The 23,123-nt window shown below is 43.6% G+C and overlaps 1 protein-coding gene across 2 annotated transcripts in view; it reads left to right on the top strand.

Annotated features, from left to right (window-relative positions):
* ZNF106 (zinc finger protein 106) overlaps positions 1–23,123 on the top strand; it is a 105,191-nt gene that overhangs the window by 20,776 nt on the left and 61,292 nt on the right. For both annotated transcript variants that reach the window (XM_088471198.1, XM_088471197.1), the window contains exons 3-5: positions 4,525–4,586; positions 12,336–12,530; positions 16,313–18,511. In XM_088471198.1, coding sequence (XP_088327324.1) covers positions 4,525–4,586; positions 12,336–12,530; positions 16,313–18,511 — 2,456 coding nt within the window. The remainder of the gene's footprint in view (positions 1–4,524; positions 4,587–12,335; positions 12,531–16,312; positions 18,512–23,123) is intronic.

The following is a 23,123-nucleotide window of genomic DNA, read 5'->3' as shown; positions in this document are numbered from 1 at the left end:
TTGAAAACGCTTCATCCACCTTCTGACATTGCTATAGTCAATTGTATGCTCACCATACACTTTTTTCAGTCTTCTGTGGATTTCTGTAGCACTGCAGCCTTCTTTTTCCAGCAATTCAATGACGGCTCTTTGTTTCATCTTGGATTCCATGGTATTTCTTGGACTACCTAAACAAAACTACATATATAGCTAGCAGACATATTGAACTAAAAACTGAAAAAGTTTCAAGTAAATTTTGCATATTATTTCAGAGTTATGAGCATTTAGGCATTACTTTTTGGACAACCCTCATATATCAAAATTTAGGAGATTTAAATATAAACATATCTGCATAACAGAGTATGAGGAAGCGGGCAACAAACACCCTTCTAATGCGATGAGGATTCTTTCTCCCTGTCAAGATCGGGGGCTTGAGTCAATGGTAGACCAGGCTGCACCTGCGTTGTTTGGTGGTCACCTGTCTGCAACCTTTATACAAATGCTGCTACAAAGTCCTTCCCTAGTGTACATCCGTGCGTATGAATGTGCAAGAACTCAGATGCAAACTCTCTGCATCTGGGGACGCTGTAATACCGCTTTGTGCGTCGCACCATCGAAAACGTGCACCAGACCTTTGGCAAGTGCAGATTTAACGTCTGAGTGTGGCCTCCAAAATGAACGATTGAGCATCTGTGTACGCAAACACTTCAGTGACACTCCCATAACACGCCGGAGAGACGGACCCTCGCCATGCGTCTGTATAGCACTGCCCAGAAACATTTCTGTTACTGCGTGTCTCAATCACATTAGCGCCTGTGCGCGTACTCTGTGTAGCGCATGCGCTGCGGAGCTTATTTAGGGATTTTCCCACATGTGCAGTAGCAGAAAATCGCTCAACTCTGTGACCATCTGCACTGTGTGCGGCTCTGAATCGGCTGTCTTGTACCACACTGTACTAAATAGACATGGAGCTCAACTATACGTTTTCTATCAACTTCCAAAAAAATATATGTATTTTTATATAAAGTTCAACTGCGAATGCCGCGATGTGCCCGCACAGTGATTTGTTTTGCTACTTCGTTCGTATGGATGAACCATTCGCAAAGTGAGTGACAGGTAGTTAGAACGCAGGCGTGTCCGACGGTTTAAACGCTGTTACATGGGCGTGCATAAATGAGTCATTGCGATCTCCTGTGCAGCATGAGAGCTCTCTGCGTGTCAGGAGAGCTGCAGTGTTTGCGGCTGGTTAGACTTGCCGCATATGCAGCATGGCTGGCTGATGTGCTTTGATAGTACCAATGTTTACGCTGTTGCACGGTGTACGGATGAGGAGGCAGCAGTGGGTGTTTCTATGCTCTGCCATGACTTGGAAGGTATTAGCATATTTTAGCAACTGCAATCCATTAGCGCATGCAGTTGCGACTGCATTACTGCCCGTTTCTGAATTAGGCCCAATATATCTTCCAGATATATCATGTTGGGCGTGCAGCACAGCAGACACACTATGGGCCGTATTCAATTAGTGACGATGCGAAAACTGATGGTTTTTTTTCGCAAAAACAGGCAAAATTTTTCGCCAAATAACGAAAACGGCAAATAGGTGAAAATGGAGAAAAGTTTTCTCCGTCCCAAACCAGGAGAAAAAAAAAAAAGCAAAATGCCTATTTTTGGCTAAATATGTGGGGATTTCTTTCAGAACCCTTTAAACACCCCCCTAATGATAAATGACCCCAAAAATGTAGTGTAAGTTGTGTACTTTGGCAAAAAAACAGCCGCACATAGTTTGTGTGAAAAAAAAAAAAAAAAATCGTTGAAACTAATAGTAAATTACTGTTCCACATAAATTGTTGTAAAAACGAAATTTTAAAAACCTGCTGCGATCACGTGTGTTGTTAAAAACACTTAACACTTCCGTACCACCCCCTGAAAAAAAGAGACCCTATACGTTAAAACGATTTCCAACTATTTTTATTTCACCCAAAATTTGCGCGGTTGTTTTTTTACCACAGTAAAATTTGGGGTAATTTTATCATTTGGTTGGGGGGCAAAGGGTTCTTTTTTTCTTTTTTAGCCAAAAATAGTGACTTTGCTTTATTTTATTTTATTTCTCTGGGATGGAGAACCTTTCTCCAGTTTTTTTTTCTCCATTTTCACCTGCTGGCCGTTTATTGGGCGAAAATGTTGCCTTTTTTTTTTTTTGTTTACAAAAATGTCATTCACAGATATATTATGTGTTTACACAGCCAGATGCCCTGAACAATATATTGTGCATCAGATGTACAAACATTATTTCGTGCATTGTGTACCCAGTATCACAGTGGTGGCACCTTCCCTTGTTTGTGATGCACTTGCAGTGATTGCAAATACACCCTATAGCGCGTATTTTACTCGGGATTGCAGACAGGGGACTTTTAAAAAGTGGCTGGGGACGCGCTGTGCTGTGGACAATCCCTGACAGGCTGTCAAGGATTGGCCGCAGCACATCGCATCCCCAGGGACCTGGCACCTCCGCCCTGCAGACAAAAAAACCAGCGCTGTCATTCAAATAGATGCCGGCCACGAGCCAATTGGAGTTCGCAGACCGGCATCCAATCAGCAGCAGCTGCCGTTCCACGAGCTCTGATTAGCTTGCGGCTGGCGCCAGGTTAGAATGACAGCGGCGCTATCTTGAAGGGGTGCTCTCGCCAGATCTGCTGCCTGGACTCCTGGAAGTTCTATAACAGTTAGAGGCAGCAACCAACGTAGGAACCGGAGAGATGGTTAGTGACAGTGGGGAGCCGCAGCAGCGTCTCATGGGGTCGCATCATCCCATGGTAGAGCCTGCAGGATGGGGGGGAACTCCACCTCTCCAGCTTCTTAAGTGTGCACAGTGCAGACTTAGAATAGACATAGGCAGGGCATTCTAGGGCTTGCAGTTCCATAACAATAACAGGGTAAACGCGTTTGACATATATATTTACATATATCTATGTAATAACAACCAGCCAGCTATACAAGGTCTGCTTTCTTTGAAATGAAGGTGTGGTCACTGCTGTCATCTCCCTAACCATGCTGCCTGCACCTCTAGGCATGATGCATTATACCGCCAGTTACAGGAAAGTAATGTTTACAGGAGATACCGCCTATTGGCAAATATAAGGGACTAGTATTTAACCAGTCATTTACCAGGTAATTGGGTAGTGTGGCCAGTGCTGCTTAGTAACCCTGGCTGCAAACTTGTTCTGTCCGTCTGTCAGAGCAATGGGAGCCAATACTGGGACGCACACCCTGGCTACCACTGCACATGATGGAAACGGGAAAGGCCATAGCGGATTTTCATATAGACTAGTATTATGCACTGGATGTCACCCAAGCCTTTAATCCAAGACTTCTGTAACACGTAAATGTGCCTGTGCTGCAGGGCTCCCATCTGCAGGTCTGTCCAGTCTCCACTGCGGCAGAGAGAGCTGTTGGCGTTGCATGCATGTCTTTTCCGATGTGCATGTCGATCTCAGGACATCAGGATATTTCATAGCTGATTATAATTCTCTCTGCCTTTACCCCGAGCCCTACCTCAGTTGCTACCTGCCCATAGAACTGTCCCAACTGTTGCCTGCCCTCACCCCCCATAATATGTGATGGGACCCAGAAACAGGAAAGGATCCCCAGGACCCACAATTTTGTATGCTTAGCGCGATCACTGTACTTGTCCTTGTACTGGGACTACTGTGCTCTGGGGTCTGACACATTGGTGCAAACAACCTTATAAAGCCGCCAGCATTACTGGTCTTGCATCAATCTGTTCAATATGTATTCTGTTGTTTCAGAATCTTTGCTGTCTCTATATGCAGGATGTTACCTTGAGAAAGGGACTAGTTCCAAATTTTTGGGATTGAAAATAAGTGTTGCTGGAGTCTTTAATTATGTCTGATGTTCAGTTACCATAAGGTGGTGTGCATGTTTATTGTCTAATGCTGGGTACACACTGACTGATATTTCACCCGTCTCAGTGAATGGGCGGTATATCAGTAGTGCATCGGCGGGTGTGTACAGACTATTTGTCTGAATGACGTTGTTCAGACATATCGCATCTGCTCCACAGCACAGCCGGTGCTGCTATATCTTGCAGACATATTGGCATGCAAACAAAAAGTATGTTGGTCGCTCATATTGGCATGCCTGGCTGTGTGTACGGGCGACCTGCTGACTGCCCTTACACTGGCTGCAGGGTCCCAGCGGTAACTGACATCTAAACAGGACAGGCAAATTTAAATGCCCACCCAGTTGTGATGTCCGCGCAGACACATCAGCCGAACGTTTGGTAAGTGTGTATGCACTTACTAATTGTTAGGTGGGTCAACCAAACGGCCGTCCTGTCAGCCTGGTGTGTACCCAGCTTAACTTACACTGGTAGCTCCTGATTGTTACATGGGTGTGTACTAGTGCTGGTTGTAGTATCAGTGGCTGAGCTTCACACAAAATCTGTTGGTGTGTGATGTGCTGATGTGTGAGAAGTGACTAATAGATGCATCAGCCACTTCATATTTTTTATTTGTTCCTGCATAGGAAATGGATGAGCATATCCGTAGCATGCTGCATCACAGGGAACTGGAGAACCTGAGGGGCAGGTAATATGCATGTGACACATAACACATATATTTTACATTATGTAGATGATACTTCTTTTTTTTATAAAAATGTTATAAATGTGTGTGCACAGCTCTGTATGAACTCGTACCAAAGAGGCGTGAAATAGCTGATATCTATATGTTGGAGTTCTGTGACATTCCTCCATGCTCAGAACAGCTGTGACTGATTATATACCAACTGTTCCAGAGAAAGTTCTTCATTGCAGAGGTTTGCCAGCCCGAAATATCTGGTGAACTATGCATCACTTTGTCACTCTTCCTACACACTTTCTTCAAATACACAGTTGGTGACTTTCTAAGAACTGTAATGTCATTTGTTGTAGAGCATTACTTTTCTAGGGTCAGGTTCCGAGTATAGGAGTAACCAGGCCGTATTAGGACTTCCTGAGTCATATACATGTCAGAGCTTTGCTCCTCTTGGGGACATCACCCAGGCCAGAAACCCAAAATTACAAATACTTTATTCATTCCTGGAGCAGTAGTTTGTAACAAAGTCTTAAAATAAGCGGTATATATGTTTGATGTTGCTTTAGTTGTGAAGTTACTTTTCTTATATCTAGATTTTGCCCCCCATTTTTTTTTTTTCAGTTCTATGTTTCAGCAAGGTTGTGTTTGTCACAAGCCATATTGCAGTGGCCAGAATCTATTCACCAACAAAAGCATTATATGGATTATTCAGTAATGAACCCATCTTAGTTAGCCTGTATATTAATATACACAGTGCTTAAAGTAGTCCTGGAGAAGTGGTGGAACTCCGTGGCGCCGCCCCCTCCCCCCCCCACAGTGCTTTGGGGCACGGCCTCAAAAGAAATGATAGTATTCCCAATTCACATTACGCCACACAGTAGCACAATCTTGATTCACCCCTGATTCACATTACACCACATAGTAGTGTCCCTTATTCATGTATGACACACAGCAGTGCCCCTTTTACATAATGCCCACATTTGTGCCTCTTCTACACAATGGGCCAGATTCAGAGCCGCTCGCAAGCGGCTCGATGTTATAGCCATGCGCCGCATCCGGCATGCACGAGCCCCGCAGAGTGACTGAAGTTCAGTCGCTGCGGGGCTCACAACAAGATGGGGCGGCTGTCGATGTTGTGATTTTTATATATGCACGTATGCACCAATGACACTTTGAATGCAAGAGAACACTTTATATTGCTATTAGTATTAATTCTTATTTTTAATATATGTGTTTTATGAAACTTGCACTGATTATTGCACATATACACTGCAGCCTGCATTGTGAGATTGGTTGAAAAATATACCCTCAATTACTTAATTATTTGCACAAGGCACTCAACACTTTCAGGCGCTCCATATCAAATATATATTTTATATATATATATATATATATTGTGTGTGTGTGTGTGTGCAACCTCGGATAGGTTCGAATCCGCACGCCGAGTAAGGGGTTTTTTCCCACCAAAAATCGGGTCTCAGAAAGAGGCAAGACATCATCTTCCATGGTCTTTTGTCCATTAAAAAAAAAAACATTTTATACAGTACCAATACAATTTTAGACGGTGCTGATTAGGTTTACCGGGTTCCACATTTGGTCATGGACAATTCAAGGCGCACATCCACTAGGAGATATTAATAACCGATTGAATGATAACGATATCGTCATTTCCGACATTAATCATCGTCTGAATATGCCGGTCAATCTGACAATAACGACAAATTGACCATGTTAGGGATGAGGGAGGGTGCCTACATTGAACAATATATCATTCAGTGTGGGCATTGCACAGTTTAATGAACGATAATGATATCGCTGTCGTTCAGTGCTTCACTAGTCTCCTAGTGGATGTGACCCTTTAGGTTTAAAGCATGTATTCATAGTGGTGTAATCACCGAATTAGGATAAAAAACAATTACCCTAAGCGTTTCGTCTCCTTGGAGACTGGTTCAGGGGTTAATATCTGTGCCTTCACATAAAGGAATACCTATTGCAAGTCCCAATTGGTCTCTAACATACTGAAACAATGGATATTCTTCAGAAAAACTTGGTTCTCAGCAAATTTTTCGCACCTCCGATATTCAAAAAAGTCAAAATTCTGTATGTACTGTATGTTAGCAGTATGGTGGGAGCCCCCACTTTGAATCCACATGGAAAGAAGGTAAATGTGATGCTCTGCTTACCTGGGTGGAATTCAACTACCCAGTACTGGCACCCTGAATCTAAAGTGCTACTCCAGCATTTTGCAGTGCCATGTAATACCCCAGGTCTATACCTTGTTGGTGAAGGGTTATCCTAGAGCGAAATAATGACCCAAAACATACCCCCAGGCTATGTCAGAACTACCTTTGAGGAAAAGAACAAGACAGTAGGCTTGAAATCATGGAATGGCCAGCACATTCTCAAGACTTACACCTCATTGAATTGGTTTCGGATGAAATGGGCAGAAGAGTGAAAGCAAAGCCACCTCCATTAGTGGGAACTTCTGCAACAGTGCTGGGAAGACCTTCCTAAACAATATTTGATTTCCATTGTGTAAAGAAAGCCGAAAGTATGTTCTGTGCAGTGATCGCGGTGAGTGACAAAATATGTGGGTCCCAGGGACCCTCCGCCTTAAAAAAAAATGGGGTACTTCCTGACCGTTTCTGGGTCCCATCATAATTTATGCTTTAGAGCTCCCCATATAACTTTCAGACCTCCCATAATCCCTTACAAATGATGCCACACAGCCATACCTTGCCTTTACACATTATGCCGCACATTAATGCCCTTTACACATTATGCCACGCAGTAATACCCAGTCTTTACACATTTTGCCACACAGCCATGCCTGGCCTTTACACATTATGCTGCACATTAATGCCCTTTAGTCCACCTATGCATTGGCCCCAGTTGTAGTCCCCCCACCCCTATGCATTGCCCCAAGTAGTTGACTCCCTATGCATTGCTACTAGTAGTAATCCCCCTATGCATTACCTCTTAGTACCCCTATGCATTGCCCCCAGTATTCCGTCTATGCATTGCCACCAGTAGTAATCCTCCTATGCATTACCTCTAGTTGTCACCCTATGCAGTGCCCCCAGTAGTAATCCCCCCTATGCATTGCCCCCAGTATTGGCCCACTTATTTGCCCTTTAGTGACCTGGGACTAATGCCCAGGTCACTCACACCTATTTGTGGGGCAGATACCTTCAATTGGGCCTTATGCCCCCTATGTAGCCCGGGCCATGTGCCCACCTATATACCCACAGGCCTATTGCCTGAATTTATGCTACGAGCCTAGTGCCCGACAACCCTGGTGGTCTAGGGAGGGTTTAAATAACGGTGGCCCAAGGCCGCCTACCCGTACAGTGGAAGAGGGGGGAGCTTCGTTGGCTCTTTTTCTTTCCACCCTCGCAGTCCTCTTCGGTCCTCAGCTTCATTCTTCTGCCGCTGGCCCTTTCCTGGCCAGCGGCGCCGCCTCTTCCTTTCTTTCTTCTTGATCACACTGTCTTCTGGCCTCTTGCGCGGCCGCCGGAACTGTTGACGCGACGCTCTTCTCTTCGAGAGATCTTCACTCCTCCCCTTCCGCCGCTGGTACTGAAGTTTCCCGCTTAGCGGCGTCTAATTCAAGATGCAGCGAGTGGGCGGGGCTATGATGCGTCTGTCTCCTATTGGCTGATAGACCGCGAGCCGTGTTTGGCTCGCAGCCAGTGCCATACAACCGCCGCTACTTGGCTTCCGGGCAGCGAGCTCCGCTTAGCTTGCGCCCGGAGCCAAGCTTCTCCCGCCGCCACTTTACCGCCGACGCTGGTGAAAGGGATAAAGGGACCAGGCGGTCCCTTCACCAGCTACCTGCCGCGGTGGCTTACCCGGCGCTGGAAACAAACACTGTCCCAGCGCCGGGCATGGATGCTGTGCTGATGCTGGGATCAGACACTTGATCCCAGCATGGCTTTTCACAGCATCAGCCAATGAGAGTCTATCTGACTCTCATTGACTGCTCTAACAGACAGCGTTGTGTCTTTCTCAGGGGGACGCACAGTGCTGCACCCAGCTGTCAGGGATTGGCCACAGCACAGCGTTTTCCAGGGGACCCGGCTACTTTATAAAAGTGAGTCCCCAGTGCTCAATAGCGGGTAAAATACGTGCTATAGCGCGTACTTGCGAACACTACTGTGGTTATATCTGCAAATGGTGGCAACTTTCAGTCAAAAATTTAGATTATATTTTCTTAAACAAAATGATTCTATGATTTATTTTTTATCTCCAATTGTTTTTGTTCTATGCTTTAATTACATTGGAACATGGGGGTGTTATAAAATGTTTGACCATTAGCGTAGGTATTGCATCTCTTCAGTGTATACTTACCATCTACAAAGTTCTGTAAATAATGGCTGCCAGTGATCATGTCTTACACAGAGACATGAGCACCAAGTCTTTCCTTGGACAACTACTGAGTAGTCGAGCTTGGCTTAATATTCCAGGTTGAAAATACAAGGGGAGCGTAGGAAACAATGGAGTCCTTTTTATATATAATTTAGTGTATTTTGGGAATATATGTTTTACACATGACTCAACCATTTATACAGGTACTGTCCTCCACAAAGTCAGGCTATCAATGTTGTGGGGGGTTTTGTATGCTGGAACACTGACAGACAAAATGACTTTACCAAGGTTATAAGTATCTGCCTGGGATTTGAGTCTGTGTTTCATATCTGAGTTACTTCAATATCGTCTACTTCTGGTTGTGTGTAATGTTTTGAATCTCTGACCCGGAGCCCATGTAGCCTATGACCTATGTAATGAGAGATTAAGCATTCTGAAAAACATGGGAAAAAAAACACAAATAGTACTTAACTAATGTACACATGAGGTGTCTGGAACTGAAATACATATTATAAATATAAACAGAAAACAGTGAGGGCCATATTCAATTTGAGGCGAAAAGTCAGAGGTCAGACTTTTTCACCATCATCGCCGTTTTTGGAGGGGATAAAGTATCGAACGCGTGCCCGCTTATCCCCGTAGTCAATTAGGAATCAGTGAAAACAGTAACAGGCGGAAAGGTAAGTATCAAACTCCTGTCACTTTTGGGGAAATCAGCCTGTCACCCCCTAGAAGATGGTCTAACATGGGGGATCACTATGGGTACCACCGATTTGGCCTGCTGAAGGTAATTGGGGTTTTTAAACAGCCGCGGCAGGTGCATAAATGTGGCTTTGAAGAAGTGGTGATGAATAGCACTCAGCTTTTCTTGGGGAGAGGGGGGGGGGGGAATAACTAGTCCCATCAAATTTGGGGTGCATGAAAATGGGTGCAAGCATATTTTTAAGTCCCTAAAATGATTTTTTTTAATTCTTCAAAAATCCACCTGCTGCAACCACCCGTATGCTAGAAAACACCTGCCGCATACATGGGGAACCCCCTGAGTCAATTTCGCTAGTTTTTAAGTTTGTCCCCAAACTTTTTTTTTTTTTTTTCTTGCCCCCAAAATGAAACCACGTTTTTGGGTTGTCCTAATGTATGTATTTATTTTTTTTTGACACCGATTACTTTAAGGGGACATTCCAAAGGCTGCAGGTGACTTTTTTTTTATTATTATTATTATTCTGCACCCCCAAAACAGTGGTGAAAACTTTGAAACTGAATATGGGGATAAGTGAAAATAGCGAAAATGACGTCATCGCCGATAACGGACTTCTCGCTCCAAATTGAATATGACCCTTAGTCAGTGTAAAGATGATTGTCGGCAAAAACAAACCAAAAAAACTCTTCTGACCTATGTACTAAGTAATTCTACAGGATGGTACCATGAGGCTTAGAATTGAGAATGACCGTGAGAGAGAATGTTGCCCTAGAAGGAGCGGAGCGTAGATGCAAGTTAATAGGTCAATTATTGTCAAAAATATTTGACCTATTATACTGCATCTACATCTAGTACCTTTTTTGCATTTCTGACATTGCAGGAAATCATAGTAATATACTTTAATGTCCATTTACATATTACATATTAAAGCACCATTTATACCCCTTTTACACCAAACAAATAACCCGGGTTATTGCCAGGTCGATCCGGGTTGAGGCTCTGTGTGAACGGCCCCCCCAAAAATCACCCGGGTCAATTTACCGGGCAATCTTACTCGGGTTGAGAGCAGGGTCGAAAACGGGTTGTTCCCGTGTCATGCGGCAGTGTGAACGGGTGCTACCCGGATTATTTGACCCGGCTGTATTCTGCTATTAGCTGATTGGAGCTTCTGGGGCGCCATTACTTGCATGCCAAACCTGCACGCAAGCAGCTTTGCAATTCCGTCAGTGCTAATATGCAAATGCAGCAGGAGGTGTATGACATCCCCTGCTGCATTTGGGATCCCAGCACTGTTACCGAGGCTACCGCCGGCCAGCTGGGTGCACGCTTAGTGATGTGTACCCAGTGCCGATGTCTCGTTTGGCGGGGTGCAAGCATCAGCGAGCGACACTGGGGGTCACGCTGCAATCGGCAGCATGGCCCCCGCGGGAGCGTGCATAGTTAGTGACCAAGCGGGTACACACTGGCCGATGTATGCAATATGTCGTCCGATCCGCTATGTTTACCTGGCTTAAGCCTCAGCTTACTCAGTCTGGCTGGCTGACTGGCCTGCGAGGACAGGAAACTGCCGCAACCTCACCGCCCCTTAAATGAGACACATAGCAGGGGCTGCATGCGATCACGCAGGATCTGTTCTGCACATGCGCAGATTCCTGATAATCAGGAATCTGCATTCAGCATTGCTCATTCATTTGTACAATTTGGAACCATTATTCATGTAGAAATGCCTGTTTGCGCCGACATGGAGTGCTGGAGTTACAGAATTCTGATTGCTGTGTGCTAAACACAACAGATAAATGAATTTACCAACTTTGGCCATTGAGACTAGCACCTACAATGCGATAAATGTGTGTTCAGCCTTTTACTGTGCTTTTCTTAGCTGTCTATTTTTCCAACAAATGTCCTCCATTTTTACCACAGAAAAGGTTGCTTGGTTACACTTGGACATGAAGCTGCTGCAATGCAGCCATTTGTGCCTCCACAGCTGCTGAGACCCACGCACTGAATTAGCCTCTTGTAGCTTAATGCATAGTATGTTTTTAGTCCTATTCAGTGTGTTGGATACCAGGCAGCACCTCTCATCATATGCTATGGTGCTGGAGTTTTCAGATTCCCAACCAGCATTTCAGCTGTCCTGGGTCTTGTTACTCCCTTTCGATTGGCTGCTGACCCATCCCCCTCGTGCTCTCTCTGAGCTTGTGGGCAGCGTCCTGGGTGCTAGAAATAAAAGTAAAGAGTGTCACAGAGGCAGCTCACAGCAGCTGACACCATGCCTGGGCTTCAGGGCTGGGGGAACTAGCTCTGTAAGCCCACCTCCCCTGCTTAGCCTCTCTATGCTGTGTGTCCTCTGGGCAAGATTTTCAGTACAACAATTAAAGAAGTTTTAATTTTGTTATTTTGTTTTATAAGCCTTGCCTCTTAATTGTTGGAGAAAAATCTATCCTGGCAATTTTTTTTTTCAAATTTCAAATCTTTCTGTGAGTGGAACAATTGGACATCTGCAAACACAAGGTAAAACCGTTAGACTATCACTATCACGGAAGACGCTTTCTCTGCGCCAGAAAGTCTCTCTGTGCTGTAGCAATTGTTCAAGGAGAAACTGCCCTTAGAGGAGACACAGCATACAGTAGCCTGCATTTGTCAGCCATGCCTGTTGGAAGAATTGAGTGCCCCTCCTCTGCCTCTCTCCCCAGAGACTGCAGCCATGAATGCCGGGTCTGCAGGGTGACGGTGGTGGGCCTATCGACTTACGCCAAGCACATCTCTAGCCAACTGCACAAAGATAATGTTGATGCCCTGGAAAAAGAGGAAGAGAAGGAGGAGGTTGAGGAAGAATACTTTGATAAGGAACTCATCCAGTTAATTAACCAAAGGAAGGAACAAAACCGGTAAGTTACACGTTCTTAGTATGTTCCCGGCATTGTATACTTTTGCCTTTATGTTGGCGTGGGTGTGGTATGTTTCTTACATGGGGCCTGATTAGGAGATGGATGCTAATACCGCCGCAGATGTGAATTTGTACGAAGCGGCTGTGCGAAAATACGCAAATGTCGCAACTGCTGGGGTTTATATTCAGACACCCTCCAGCGGTTTTGCATATGCAAGCAACTGCATACAAAGATGCGGCATCGGTTGCAGGTAAGTCAATTATAAGACTTCTGAGTTTACCCTATGGTCGCGCAGAATAGCTCCCGGAACTGAGAGGTCGGAGCCATTTTCACTGTGTACAGTATCGCAGTCGCTGGCTGTGACGTCCCGAAAACGGGCACAACGTGCTGCATTTGAGTGGCCACCTCCCTGGTGCTGCCCACAAATGATCCCTGCCTGTCAATCAATTTGCGAATAAATACTACGAGGGCTATTGGTAACGGCACTTGATGCATGTGCAGTACTACTCGGACACATGCGCGGACCAATGGTAATTGCTCAGCTGTTTAAACATCGGTATTGCGTCCATCTCTAAATCAGGCCCGTGGTCTTCACATGCTGCATGCGTTTTTTTTTGTGTTTTTCTTTTCCTTTTTTTAATCTTTGCAACATACTGTTCTGTAAAAGACATGTAAAATCATATCTGAAAGTGTTGATGCAACAAGTTTCTAGAAAAAGTCAATTTAAAGAACCACTAAACAACATAAATTTGCCTTGTTTTTTGAGCACTACTACCAACATTCATAAATATTTATATAATATATATATATGTGTGTGTGTGTGAGCATTTTCTTAATGGGCTGGTTAGTTGGATATATATACTATTGGGTAACCTTGCCTGACCTCAGTTGTCACATTCATGTTACCCGTTCTTTTCTGCCCTGAATCATCTGGCCTCTTGTTTTGTTATTAATTTTCATTTATTTATTTTTTTAATTGTTTACACGGATCACTTGAACATTTTGCATTCATGTTAGTTAGCCAAGTTTAGTACCAAGCACTGTGCATTGATTGATCACGTCTCACCCTGCTATGTGTCGCTGTGTAAATTCTTATTATAACCATACTTTTTGAAATTATATTTGCCAAAGAGCAAAGTGTGATAAGTATAAATTTTGCCATAACTGGCAGTCCCGATGTGATATAATTACATACAGCATGTCTCCTGAGCCCCAGTGGATACAGCGTGCACGTGTGCACTTTGAAGTTTTAAGTAGAACGGAAGTTACACATATGAAGTTGTTCACTGGTGTTGTCTGTCAAAGCTGACTCAAATTCTTGTATCTCATCCTCATCTTTGGGGATATGATTAATTTGATGCTTTGTGTACTCAACTCAACACATTCAGTGTAGTCAGTCATCACCATTAGTCTCCATCCCCCCCCCCTCCTCCCCCATTAATGTTTTATCTAGTGTCTGAATTGTGTGAGGAATGTTTTCAAATTAGCACAATTTTCACCATTTGCTAACTGCCAGTGTAGTAAGTGGGTTAGTCCTTTGTTTGGGCTGTGCCTATCATTTCCCCCACCCTCAAAGTATACATACATATACTGGGCAGCATACTAATGCATTCATACCCAGGAAACCTGTGTACCTGGGCCATAATTTCTGCTTTCAATATGTCCTCTAAGTCCTAAGCTGGTCACACACAGACCACTCAGCCCAACCACTTTTGGTCATTTTCAATCAATTAAGCTTAACTTTCTTCATTTTCTGAACTTAAAAATATAGTTTTGCCCACCCAGAAAATCATCTGAACAGATAGATATGTCTTTGATCATTCTGCATATCTGAACTCATCGTTTCAGTTCCTTGTAAAGCCCGTATTCAATTAGAAGCAAAAAGCTGCGATCTGCGAAAAAAATTTGCTGATGCGATGTTTACACCACTTTCCAAAGTATCGCCCTATTCAATTCCAGGACGTTTTCGCATGTGCGAAAACTCCGTAGGCAAAAACAGGCAAAAAAGTTTCTTCACCCAAAGGCAGGAGAAAAGATGTGCAAAATCCCTATTTTTTGAGTAAAAATGTGGGGACTTGGGGCCTGATTCAGAGCCACTCGTAAGCGGCAGCTCGTTCGCTCTGAGCGATGTTTGCCCAACTGCGCATGCGTACGGATCGTTATACGCATGCGCGAACCAGTCAGTGCGGCCGAAATTCATGTGCTCGCAAAATAGCGAATGCCTGCTATTTTGAGTGACAGAAAGAGGCGTATGTGGGTGGTAACAGGGGAAGGTGCTTGAAAATGCGGAGTGGAAATCAGAACGCAGGCGTGCTTAAAGGTCAAAACGGGCGTTTTATGGGTGTGCATATTTAAAACAGCAGCGTCATGGACCACGTCACTGGGTTATTTTATAGTCAGAACTGCTCGCAAAATTGTGGTAGCAAACACCAACCCCAAGAATAGCGAGCAGTTCATACCCTTGTCGATGTACTCGATTAATCTAATAAAAAGCGGACATGACGTAGGATGCGAGCGTCCAGGGGGCGTATTTTTCCAAAAAACGAACGCAAGTTTTGTTCGCTCGTTCAGACACAGAGGCGTGAACAGACCGCAAACAGCGAACGGTTCATTTCAATAGCCACCCCTAGTTTTAGAACGAACGACCGCAAATAGCGAGTGGCTCTGAATGAGGGCCTTGGTTAGAACCCTTTGGGCACCCCTCCCTAATGACTAATTAGGCAAAAAATAATTAAAAAGTTAACTTAATACCCTCTAAAAAAGCATGTAATTTTTGAGGTGAAAATTTAAAAAGTGTTTGAAAATGTGTTTTAAGTGTTGGGTCTGGTATTTTGGGGTGCTGCATGGATGGGTCAGGTGTTTTTAGGGTTGTATCTGGCTGCAGCAGTGTTTTTTTTAAAATATTTTTCTAATACACTTTAGAGACGCATAAATATGCTAGGACACATTTTAATGTACCCCTAAATTAACTATCGCAATTAATTTTCTCCCCAAAAAAATATTTCTATCATTTTTCCACACTTTATAAAATATGCATATAACAGCTCTATGACTTTTAAAAACCCAAAATACTTTTATTTATTAGGACTATTAAAACACTACTTTATTGATTTACCAGGTCAGTTAGGTTTTTTTTTTAGGGGATACAGACTGATTTTCCCAAAAGAACCTGTTCTATTCGCTGCATTCGCACATATGCATTTTTGCCTGTTTTACAATTGAATAGGGTGAAAAGCGGGAGCGCACATTGTGCAAGTAGGTGAAAACTTTGCCTCAATACCGGCGATTATGGCGAAAACATCGCGCTCATCTCCGATCACAACTTTCTTTAATTGAATATTCTTTGTGTGTGTGTGTGAAGCATTAAGGTAGCCACAAGTGGTTCCATCCTGTCACTTTGCTTCCCATTAAAATGATAGAGCAAGACATAAGCTCTGCCAACTAACAGCTAATGCCACAATCAACACACCTGCTTAGAATAGTACCCCTAAAAATGCTCTATAAACATCTTCACTGTAGAAGTGAGACCAGCTAGGAAGGTTCCCAGGCTACATACACTAGAATCGATGCGCAAATGAGGCTTTTTTTACAAGCTGAAAAGATGTCTTTGGTGACGCCATCTAAATTGTTTGTGTAGTACTAATATTGAGTCATCAATTACGTATTTGTTACGAGGATTCTGAGAGTGGAGTGAATTGCTGGCAATTAAAGAGCATCATTTAATCCCATTTTTACTTATTTTTTCTTTTGTTTGGTCAATAAATTATTTTATTACTACTTAGACAAGATGACGCCTGCAGCTCATCCAAAGAACAAGAAACAGATAACTATCAAAGAAGAAGAGAAGACCGTCTTTCATATCCAGAAACAAACCAGCAAGAGTGGTGCAGAGATCCATCGGAGAGGAACTGGCAATGGCAAAATGAATGCTTCAGTAATCAAAGACAAGGTTTCCTGCATCCTACTTTAAATCACAATTCTAACTGGCATCTGAGTAGTTCGAGGGGGCGAGCTGGATGGCATTTAAGCAATCCATCAAATCGGCATTTGATCCATGTCAAGGTTGGAGGCACTTGGCACTCAAACGCAGGGGGGGCAACAAGCTGGCACCAAAGAGGCTCCGGAAGAAATTTTCATTGGCAACAGGAGGGGAAAATGACTTTTCCCAACCAGCATCCTCGAAACTGTGGTGGAAACTGGCAAAGTAATCCATACCCTGGTAACCAGTGGAATTTTGATGGCAATGCTGATACATATCCACAAGGGAGGAACAGACTGCCGAGGCACTGTGATACTGCTCAGGAACAGGAGTCGGGGTGGAGTAACAAAAGCTGTACACCTGCCAGACCGTCAAGGCAATGCAATACTGCTCAGGAACAAGAGTCGGGGTGGAGTAACAAAAGCTGTACACCTTCCAGACCGTCAAGGCAATGCGATACTGCTCAGGAACAGGAGTCGGGGTGGAGTAACAAAAGCTGTAGACCCAACACTTTATGTAAAGAAAGATTCAAATGGAAAACAAGTGAAAATAAAACCAGCAATGGCACACACTTTACAAATTCAGATAAAAACTCTTCAGAAAGGATGGAGGACTTTACAAGTGACAACCATATAGAAGATCACTTTATTGGTTTTAAAATGTCCAATAATTCTGATTTTGCGTCCAAAACAAAAACTGTTCTTTGCCCTGAGAAGAATAACAGCCTCACAAGAGATAAACCACACCGGTGGTCTCCTTACCCATCACAAAAGATCACAGAGAGTCCCCAAGCACCTCCACAATCTTCAGATAATGATGCAGCACCTATTCAGTCGGAGGAATCCAAGATTGGCAACCGAAAATCAGCTCAAGATGAATGTTTGAGTAGACTTGGGATGACAGGAGAGAAAGATCCTGATTTTTCTGCCGAGCATTCTAAGCTAAAGCAGACGGATAATGAGATGAGGAGCCCCCGAATGCCTTCACTGAAATCCCCTCTTCACAACATACATGATACGAGACCTTCCACTTTGAAGAGAGATCAAAAAAATCCTTTAAAAGGTGTAAAACTGCAGTTTTCTACTTCTTTTGGAGAGAGACCGAATCGATTAAGTGCTCTTAATTTAGAAACTATTAAGTCCAATTCTTACATCTCCAAATTGCGAAGTGCATCTAAACAAACGAAGACCAACCAGGAAACCCAAGAAAGTAGTAATAAAGAGCCCATTGAAACTCTAAGTGAGGTGCTACGGAAAGCCAAAGAGATGCTGCGTGACAGCCAGGCCATTCAGAATCCTCACATTCAGTCTTTTAGTGATACACTGAGCCAACCAGACACCCAAAGAGCTGAAGCATCTAAAGATTCTTTTGTGACTAGGCCTTCCTCTGAATACACCTTAGAAGATGTGAGTGATGACGACTTCTTCAATAATGGAGCAAAAATGTACAATGCAGGAGAGTCCAAAAGTTCTGATGCAAATTGCAAACTTAAGGAAGATAACGGCGCAGAACACTTTGAACAGATTTTCATAGATTCTGACTCCTATCCAGAAAAGTCTGTTAACTCCTTTATTGCACAAAACCATTCCGAGTCTCTCTACAAAGAAGATGATAGAAATTCTCACCTATGTCAAGACTTTCATGATGCTGAAAATTTTGAAAATGTTTCCGATCTTGACCCGCAAAAAGGTGCTACGCATTCCTCCAATCCAATTTTACCTGAATTAAGCAAACTTGGACTTCCTGTTTCCCTCCAAAGAGATCTAACTAGGCATATTGGTTCACGGAGCAAAACTGGCGGACATCTCCCGGAACCTAACCTCAATAGCGCGCGGCGCGTCAGAAACGTGAGTGGTCATCGCAAGAGCGAGGCTGACAAAGATTCCAGTCTCAAGCCAACCCTTCGGCAGATTCTGAATGCATCGAGAAGAAATATAAATTGGGAACAGGTCATGCAACAAGTGGCCAAGAAGAGACAGGAGTTGGGCAAAGGATTGCCAAGGTTTGTTTATATATACAGTTGTAAGCATATGTGTGCCAGTCAGTACACACTCTAAAATAAAACTGAATACCGTCACTGAGACGGGTTGATTTAGGAAGCACTTCTGATTGTGTTTATGCTCGATATGTAAAAGGGCAATGATTTTACTAGCAAGACACTGCTACTAAAATAATTGCCATTTAAAATATTAGGCGTAAACATGAACAAAAGTTCTGGATTTTACAAACCAATGCATTAAACCCCCATACACTCAATAGAGATTTTAGTTTGTACCGGCTGGATAGAATTCTACCAGTGTAATGCCTGTAAGACTATTCAGGCAGCAACCAGTATTCTTCCATTTATGTAAATTCTGTTGCCATTTAAAAGAACCTGCACATATTTTAAAATATTTAGAGATTTTTTTTTTATTTAAAAATTTCCTTTTAAACTGTAATTGGATCTGTTTTTGAGTCTTTTCGTTTTTATCTTCTTAGCTTTTTGGTTAAAACTCCGGGGCTTTTTGGGTTTGTGGTGTCGAGGCTGGATAATTGGCTGAGACAAGATCAGTTTAAATTTGGATCGCAGCGATGCCATCTTGCGACTGGCCGCAAGGCGCCATCTTGGAAATGAGATCGCAAGACGCCATTTTGCGAATGGCCGCCTAAGCGCCATTTTAGATGAACTCACACTTTAGTACATGTGGCGATATTACTATTAGCATCATGCAATTGCATCTTTCACCATTTCTCATACACACATTAATACGCACAATTGCGATGTTAACTAGTCACATATTAGCCAATTCATAAGACCCTGTATGAAAACGCTGAATATTAGCTCCATGCACACGCATCTGCCCCAAGTTAACTAGCGTCTTTACATCAAACCCCACATACTCACACATTACATATTCACATACAAGGTTCCATAAGCTATAAGGTATAAGATTCGAGTATGCACAGTTATTATCATTGCTAGGAAATAAAGGTTATTTCGTAACTATGGTTTTATACGTGATAAGTAAGCCATGTTTGGTATTGTACTGATGCGTACTCTCTCAACAGTATTCCGGTAATATCGATGGAGAGATCGCAACATGCATTCTCAACTTATGGACCGCAGAGACTTCAAGCAACAATATTTACATTATATGAACAACTGTTAGGATTTGCATGAGGCGGGATACCAGAGACCACCAGTTGTTAGAGGCTGGGCTGTGTCTATTTGAACCAACCTGTTAAATGCCTTGTAACATATGCCCTCTCCTTTAGGACCAATGGTATTAGCAACAAACTTCTCTATTGTGTTGTTTATTCCTGGGGGGTATAAATATGTGTGCTCTGACCCTGGGTTCCTAGTCTTCGTGCTGAATGCTGATTGACGAGGGGTTTCTTGCTGATGCCTACATCTGGACCAGAGAGCGCTGCGTATGTATAATTGTACTTGGGTCTGTATAATCTCTTTGCGCTAAGATTATATGAGGATCATAGCGTGTAACTGCTGTACTTTTACTTGAATAATACTTTGTGCTTTGGAACCACAGATTCTAGGTCTGGAGTCTTTATTTACTGTATGACTACGTACGCAAATTAGCGTCATCCTTATAGGTTTATAGGCAGGATATTAGAAGGTCTAGGCAGGGGTATATAGAGGTTCAAAGGCAGTATCCTTAGTTGGGGGCTCGTAGTGAAGTCACTTACCCGCTCACTCGCCAAAGGGTGGAGTGTCCACATGCAGGGCTTACCTGCAACCGCTCGGTGCTGAGAGATCGCTACCCGTTTTCGTGTGAGCCAGAGACGCTGACTACAATCCAGGGACAAGAGAGGAAAAAGTTTGTTTTCCTTTGTTGATAGAACCTAACATTTAAAGGGGTGCCGCAGTATTGAACACGTGGCTGAGTCGCAGTTTTGCGCACAGTAAAGACGCACTTCTGTGTACGCAGCTAAAGGTTGTCATACAGTTGTGTGGTAGTCGCATTATTGTGTATGCGACTGGTCGCACAATAGCGTATACGTACTTCCGGTCGTGCTGCCACGTGTTTAAACAAAGCCGTTGAGGTTTACATTCTTTTCAATTGTTGTCAATATCTGGGTTAACGTGTATTTTTCTGCGCAGGAAAAAAGTGTGTAACAGTGAGTATTTGTTGGTAGGGGTAACTTGTTCCCTAAAGTTAGAGGTACCGTATGACCTTTAAGGGCTAAGTGCTAGCCGCTTGGTAAGCAGCTTACCGTTCTATACACAGTAGCAGGTGTACATGTTGTCTTTGTTGTAGAGAGGTGCGTGGAAGTAGCCGACTTAAACTTCCATAGGTGTGTAAGTTGCCTTCTTAAATCTTATCCGGGTGTGTGAAGTAGCCTTTTTCAAATCTTCACAGGTGTGTGGGCGCTGTCGTTTAAATCGTCCACAGGTAAGTGAAAGTATCTTGACTGTCTTTCACCAGTTTAAATCTTTATTGAAAAACATAGGAGTTGTCTCAGAATGGGAGCCATGCAAACAATAGAGATGTTAGACAATGATGTGCTGCTAATGGAAGCTCAGTTTGGATCGGCCCGTCGTATTATGCATACTAAGTACGGTACTTATGCAATAATGTATTGTGATGTATGGTTTAAAATGACGATGAAGAGTGTTAGACCGGTTCCCAGAATTGGTAGTTTTGATAAAGATGTATTCGATAATGTCCGGGATCACATCAGTCTGATGTGCTCCCGAGAGAAAAAGGTAAAATATTATGAATGTTTAAAGTTGTGGCAGCATGAAGGGGATGCGTGGCTTAAAAATGCGCAAGCGACGCATTCTAGCGTTGCTGAATTGCAATGCGGACGAGCTGCAAAATGACGCGCATGTGCAGCAAGGTAGCGTTGTGTAAGGTATTGCCAGCCATTCACGCGCGCCGCCCCCACCTTATGTGGATGGAGGTGCAAGTACAGTTATCTAAAATACCCATAAAAATGTAACAAGCAATTTGTACCCTCTCTTAAGCAACTATAAAGAAAATGTTCATGATGAGCTTATTGTAATGTCTGACATTTCCCATGCTGTACAAATGATAGATGCTACGCCACGACAATCACGAGTGGTGCCGCCATCTCCATCGGTAACAGCAAGGGAAGTGCTAACACCCTCTGCACCCGTAGAGGAAGTTGTTAATACCATACGTAGCAGCAACAGATTAAACCCCCAGCCAAGTAACAAGGTCAAAGGTTGCAGCGCTACCGGTCTGCATCCCATTCGGACAATAACTGTAGTGCCTACGAGGGAAGTGGTAATGCATTGTCCTTGGACAAGAGCAGAACTAAATTTCATCATAAATGATTTCCCCGATCCCAATAAGGAACTAGCCAAATGTCAGAGATTTTTGAGGAATTTGGGTAGTTCTCATGAGCCCACCAATAAAGATTGGCGTGTGGTGTTAAGGGCCTGTCTACCACGCAATACCGACGTGACAAAATTTATCACGGATTGTGTATTGGATGGTGACGTTCCCTTAACGGACCAAGTAAACCAAGATAACATTTCCTGCATTGTAACTCAATTGGCTATATATTTTCCGGTAGTAGTTAACTGGAACAAAATTTTCACCATAAATCAAAAGGAGAGTGAATCTGCAGAAGACTATTGCGACCGGGCTCTGCAGGCTATCACCCAGTACACTGGGATAGAAGATATTAAAGATAGCACTCACCACAGGGGAATGATAGTCACGGTACTCGTGGACGGTCTTAAGGAAAACTTAGACTCTGGTTCAGACCTCACAACCTGGCTGGAGGTGAGTCACAATAGATACTCATAGAATCTGCCATAGAACATGATAAGAACATCTCAAAGAAGAGAGAGACCCAGAGCGAAAAACTAATGGCTGTCAGTATTCAAGCTCTGGAAGAAATGACGGTAACATCACAGCCAACAGACACACTTGCATCTACACACACACCTACACCTGAACAGTTATATGCCCTCACTAATCCCACGCAACAGCAAACACCGCTCTATTCTACTAACCCTACACAACCACAGGTCCCACACTACTCAGAAACTTCATATCCCCCACAATACCCTTATCCTCCATATTCCTACCCATATCCACCACCTTTTCCCCCTGCTCAAACCTCACAACAACCCGTGTCTTCATCCGATCCACAAATATGTTTTAATTGTAACCAACCAGGACATTTAAGTAGAACCTGCAGAGTAAAAAGGGTAGGACCCCCAAACCAGAGAGTACGTGGATATCCCCATAAGGGATACGCACAGAGACCAGCAAATATACAGCAAGCACCAGCTCCATTTGTGGCCGTTAATGCTTTATTGGAGAATGGTAGCCAACGCTAGGGATCAGGTCATACCTGTAGTCTACAGATAGTCAGGTTAACGGGAAGTACTAGGGAAGAACCGGTCATGATGGTTGATGTAGCTGGTACTGAATATCCTTTTCTTGTAGACACAGGGGCGACCAGGTCAGTGATAAAATCTCCCGTTCATTTACAGGTGACCAACGAGACAGTACCAACAATGGGTGTAACAGGTAAAGTGGAACATTATCCTTTAACAAAGTCCACAGAGGTTACTATTGGGCCGTTGCATACCAGGCATTCTTTCCTTCTGGCTGCTGCGGCTCCTACTAACCTGC

This window comes from Taudactylus pleione, unplaced genomic scaffold (assembly GCF_031769625.1).
Source record: "Taudactylus pleione unplaced genomic scaffold, aTauple2 ptg000113l, whole genome shotgun sequence".
Classification (NCBI taxonomy): Eukaryota; Metazoa; Chordata; class Amphibia; order Anura; family Myobatrachidae; genus Taudactylus; species Taudactylus pleione.
The sequence above is the reverse complement of the archived record's forward strand: the minus strand, read 5'-3'. Positions and strand labels throughout refer to the sequence as shown.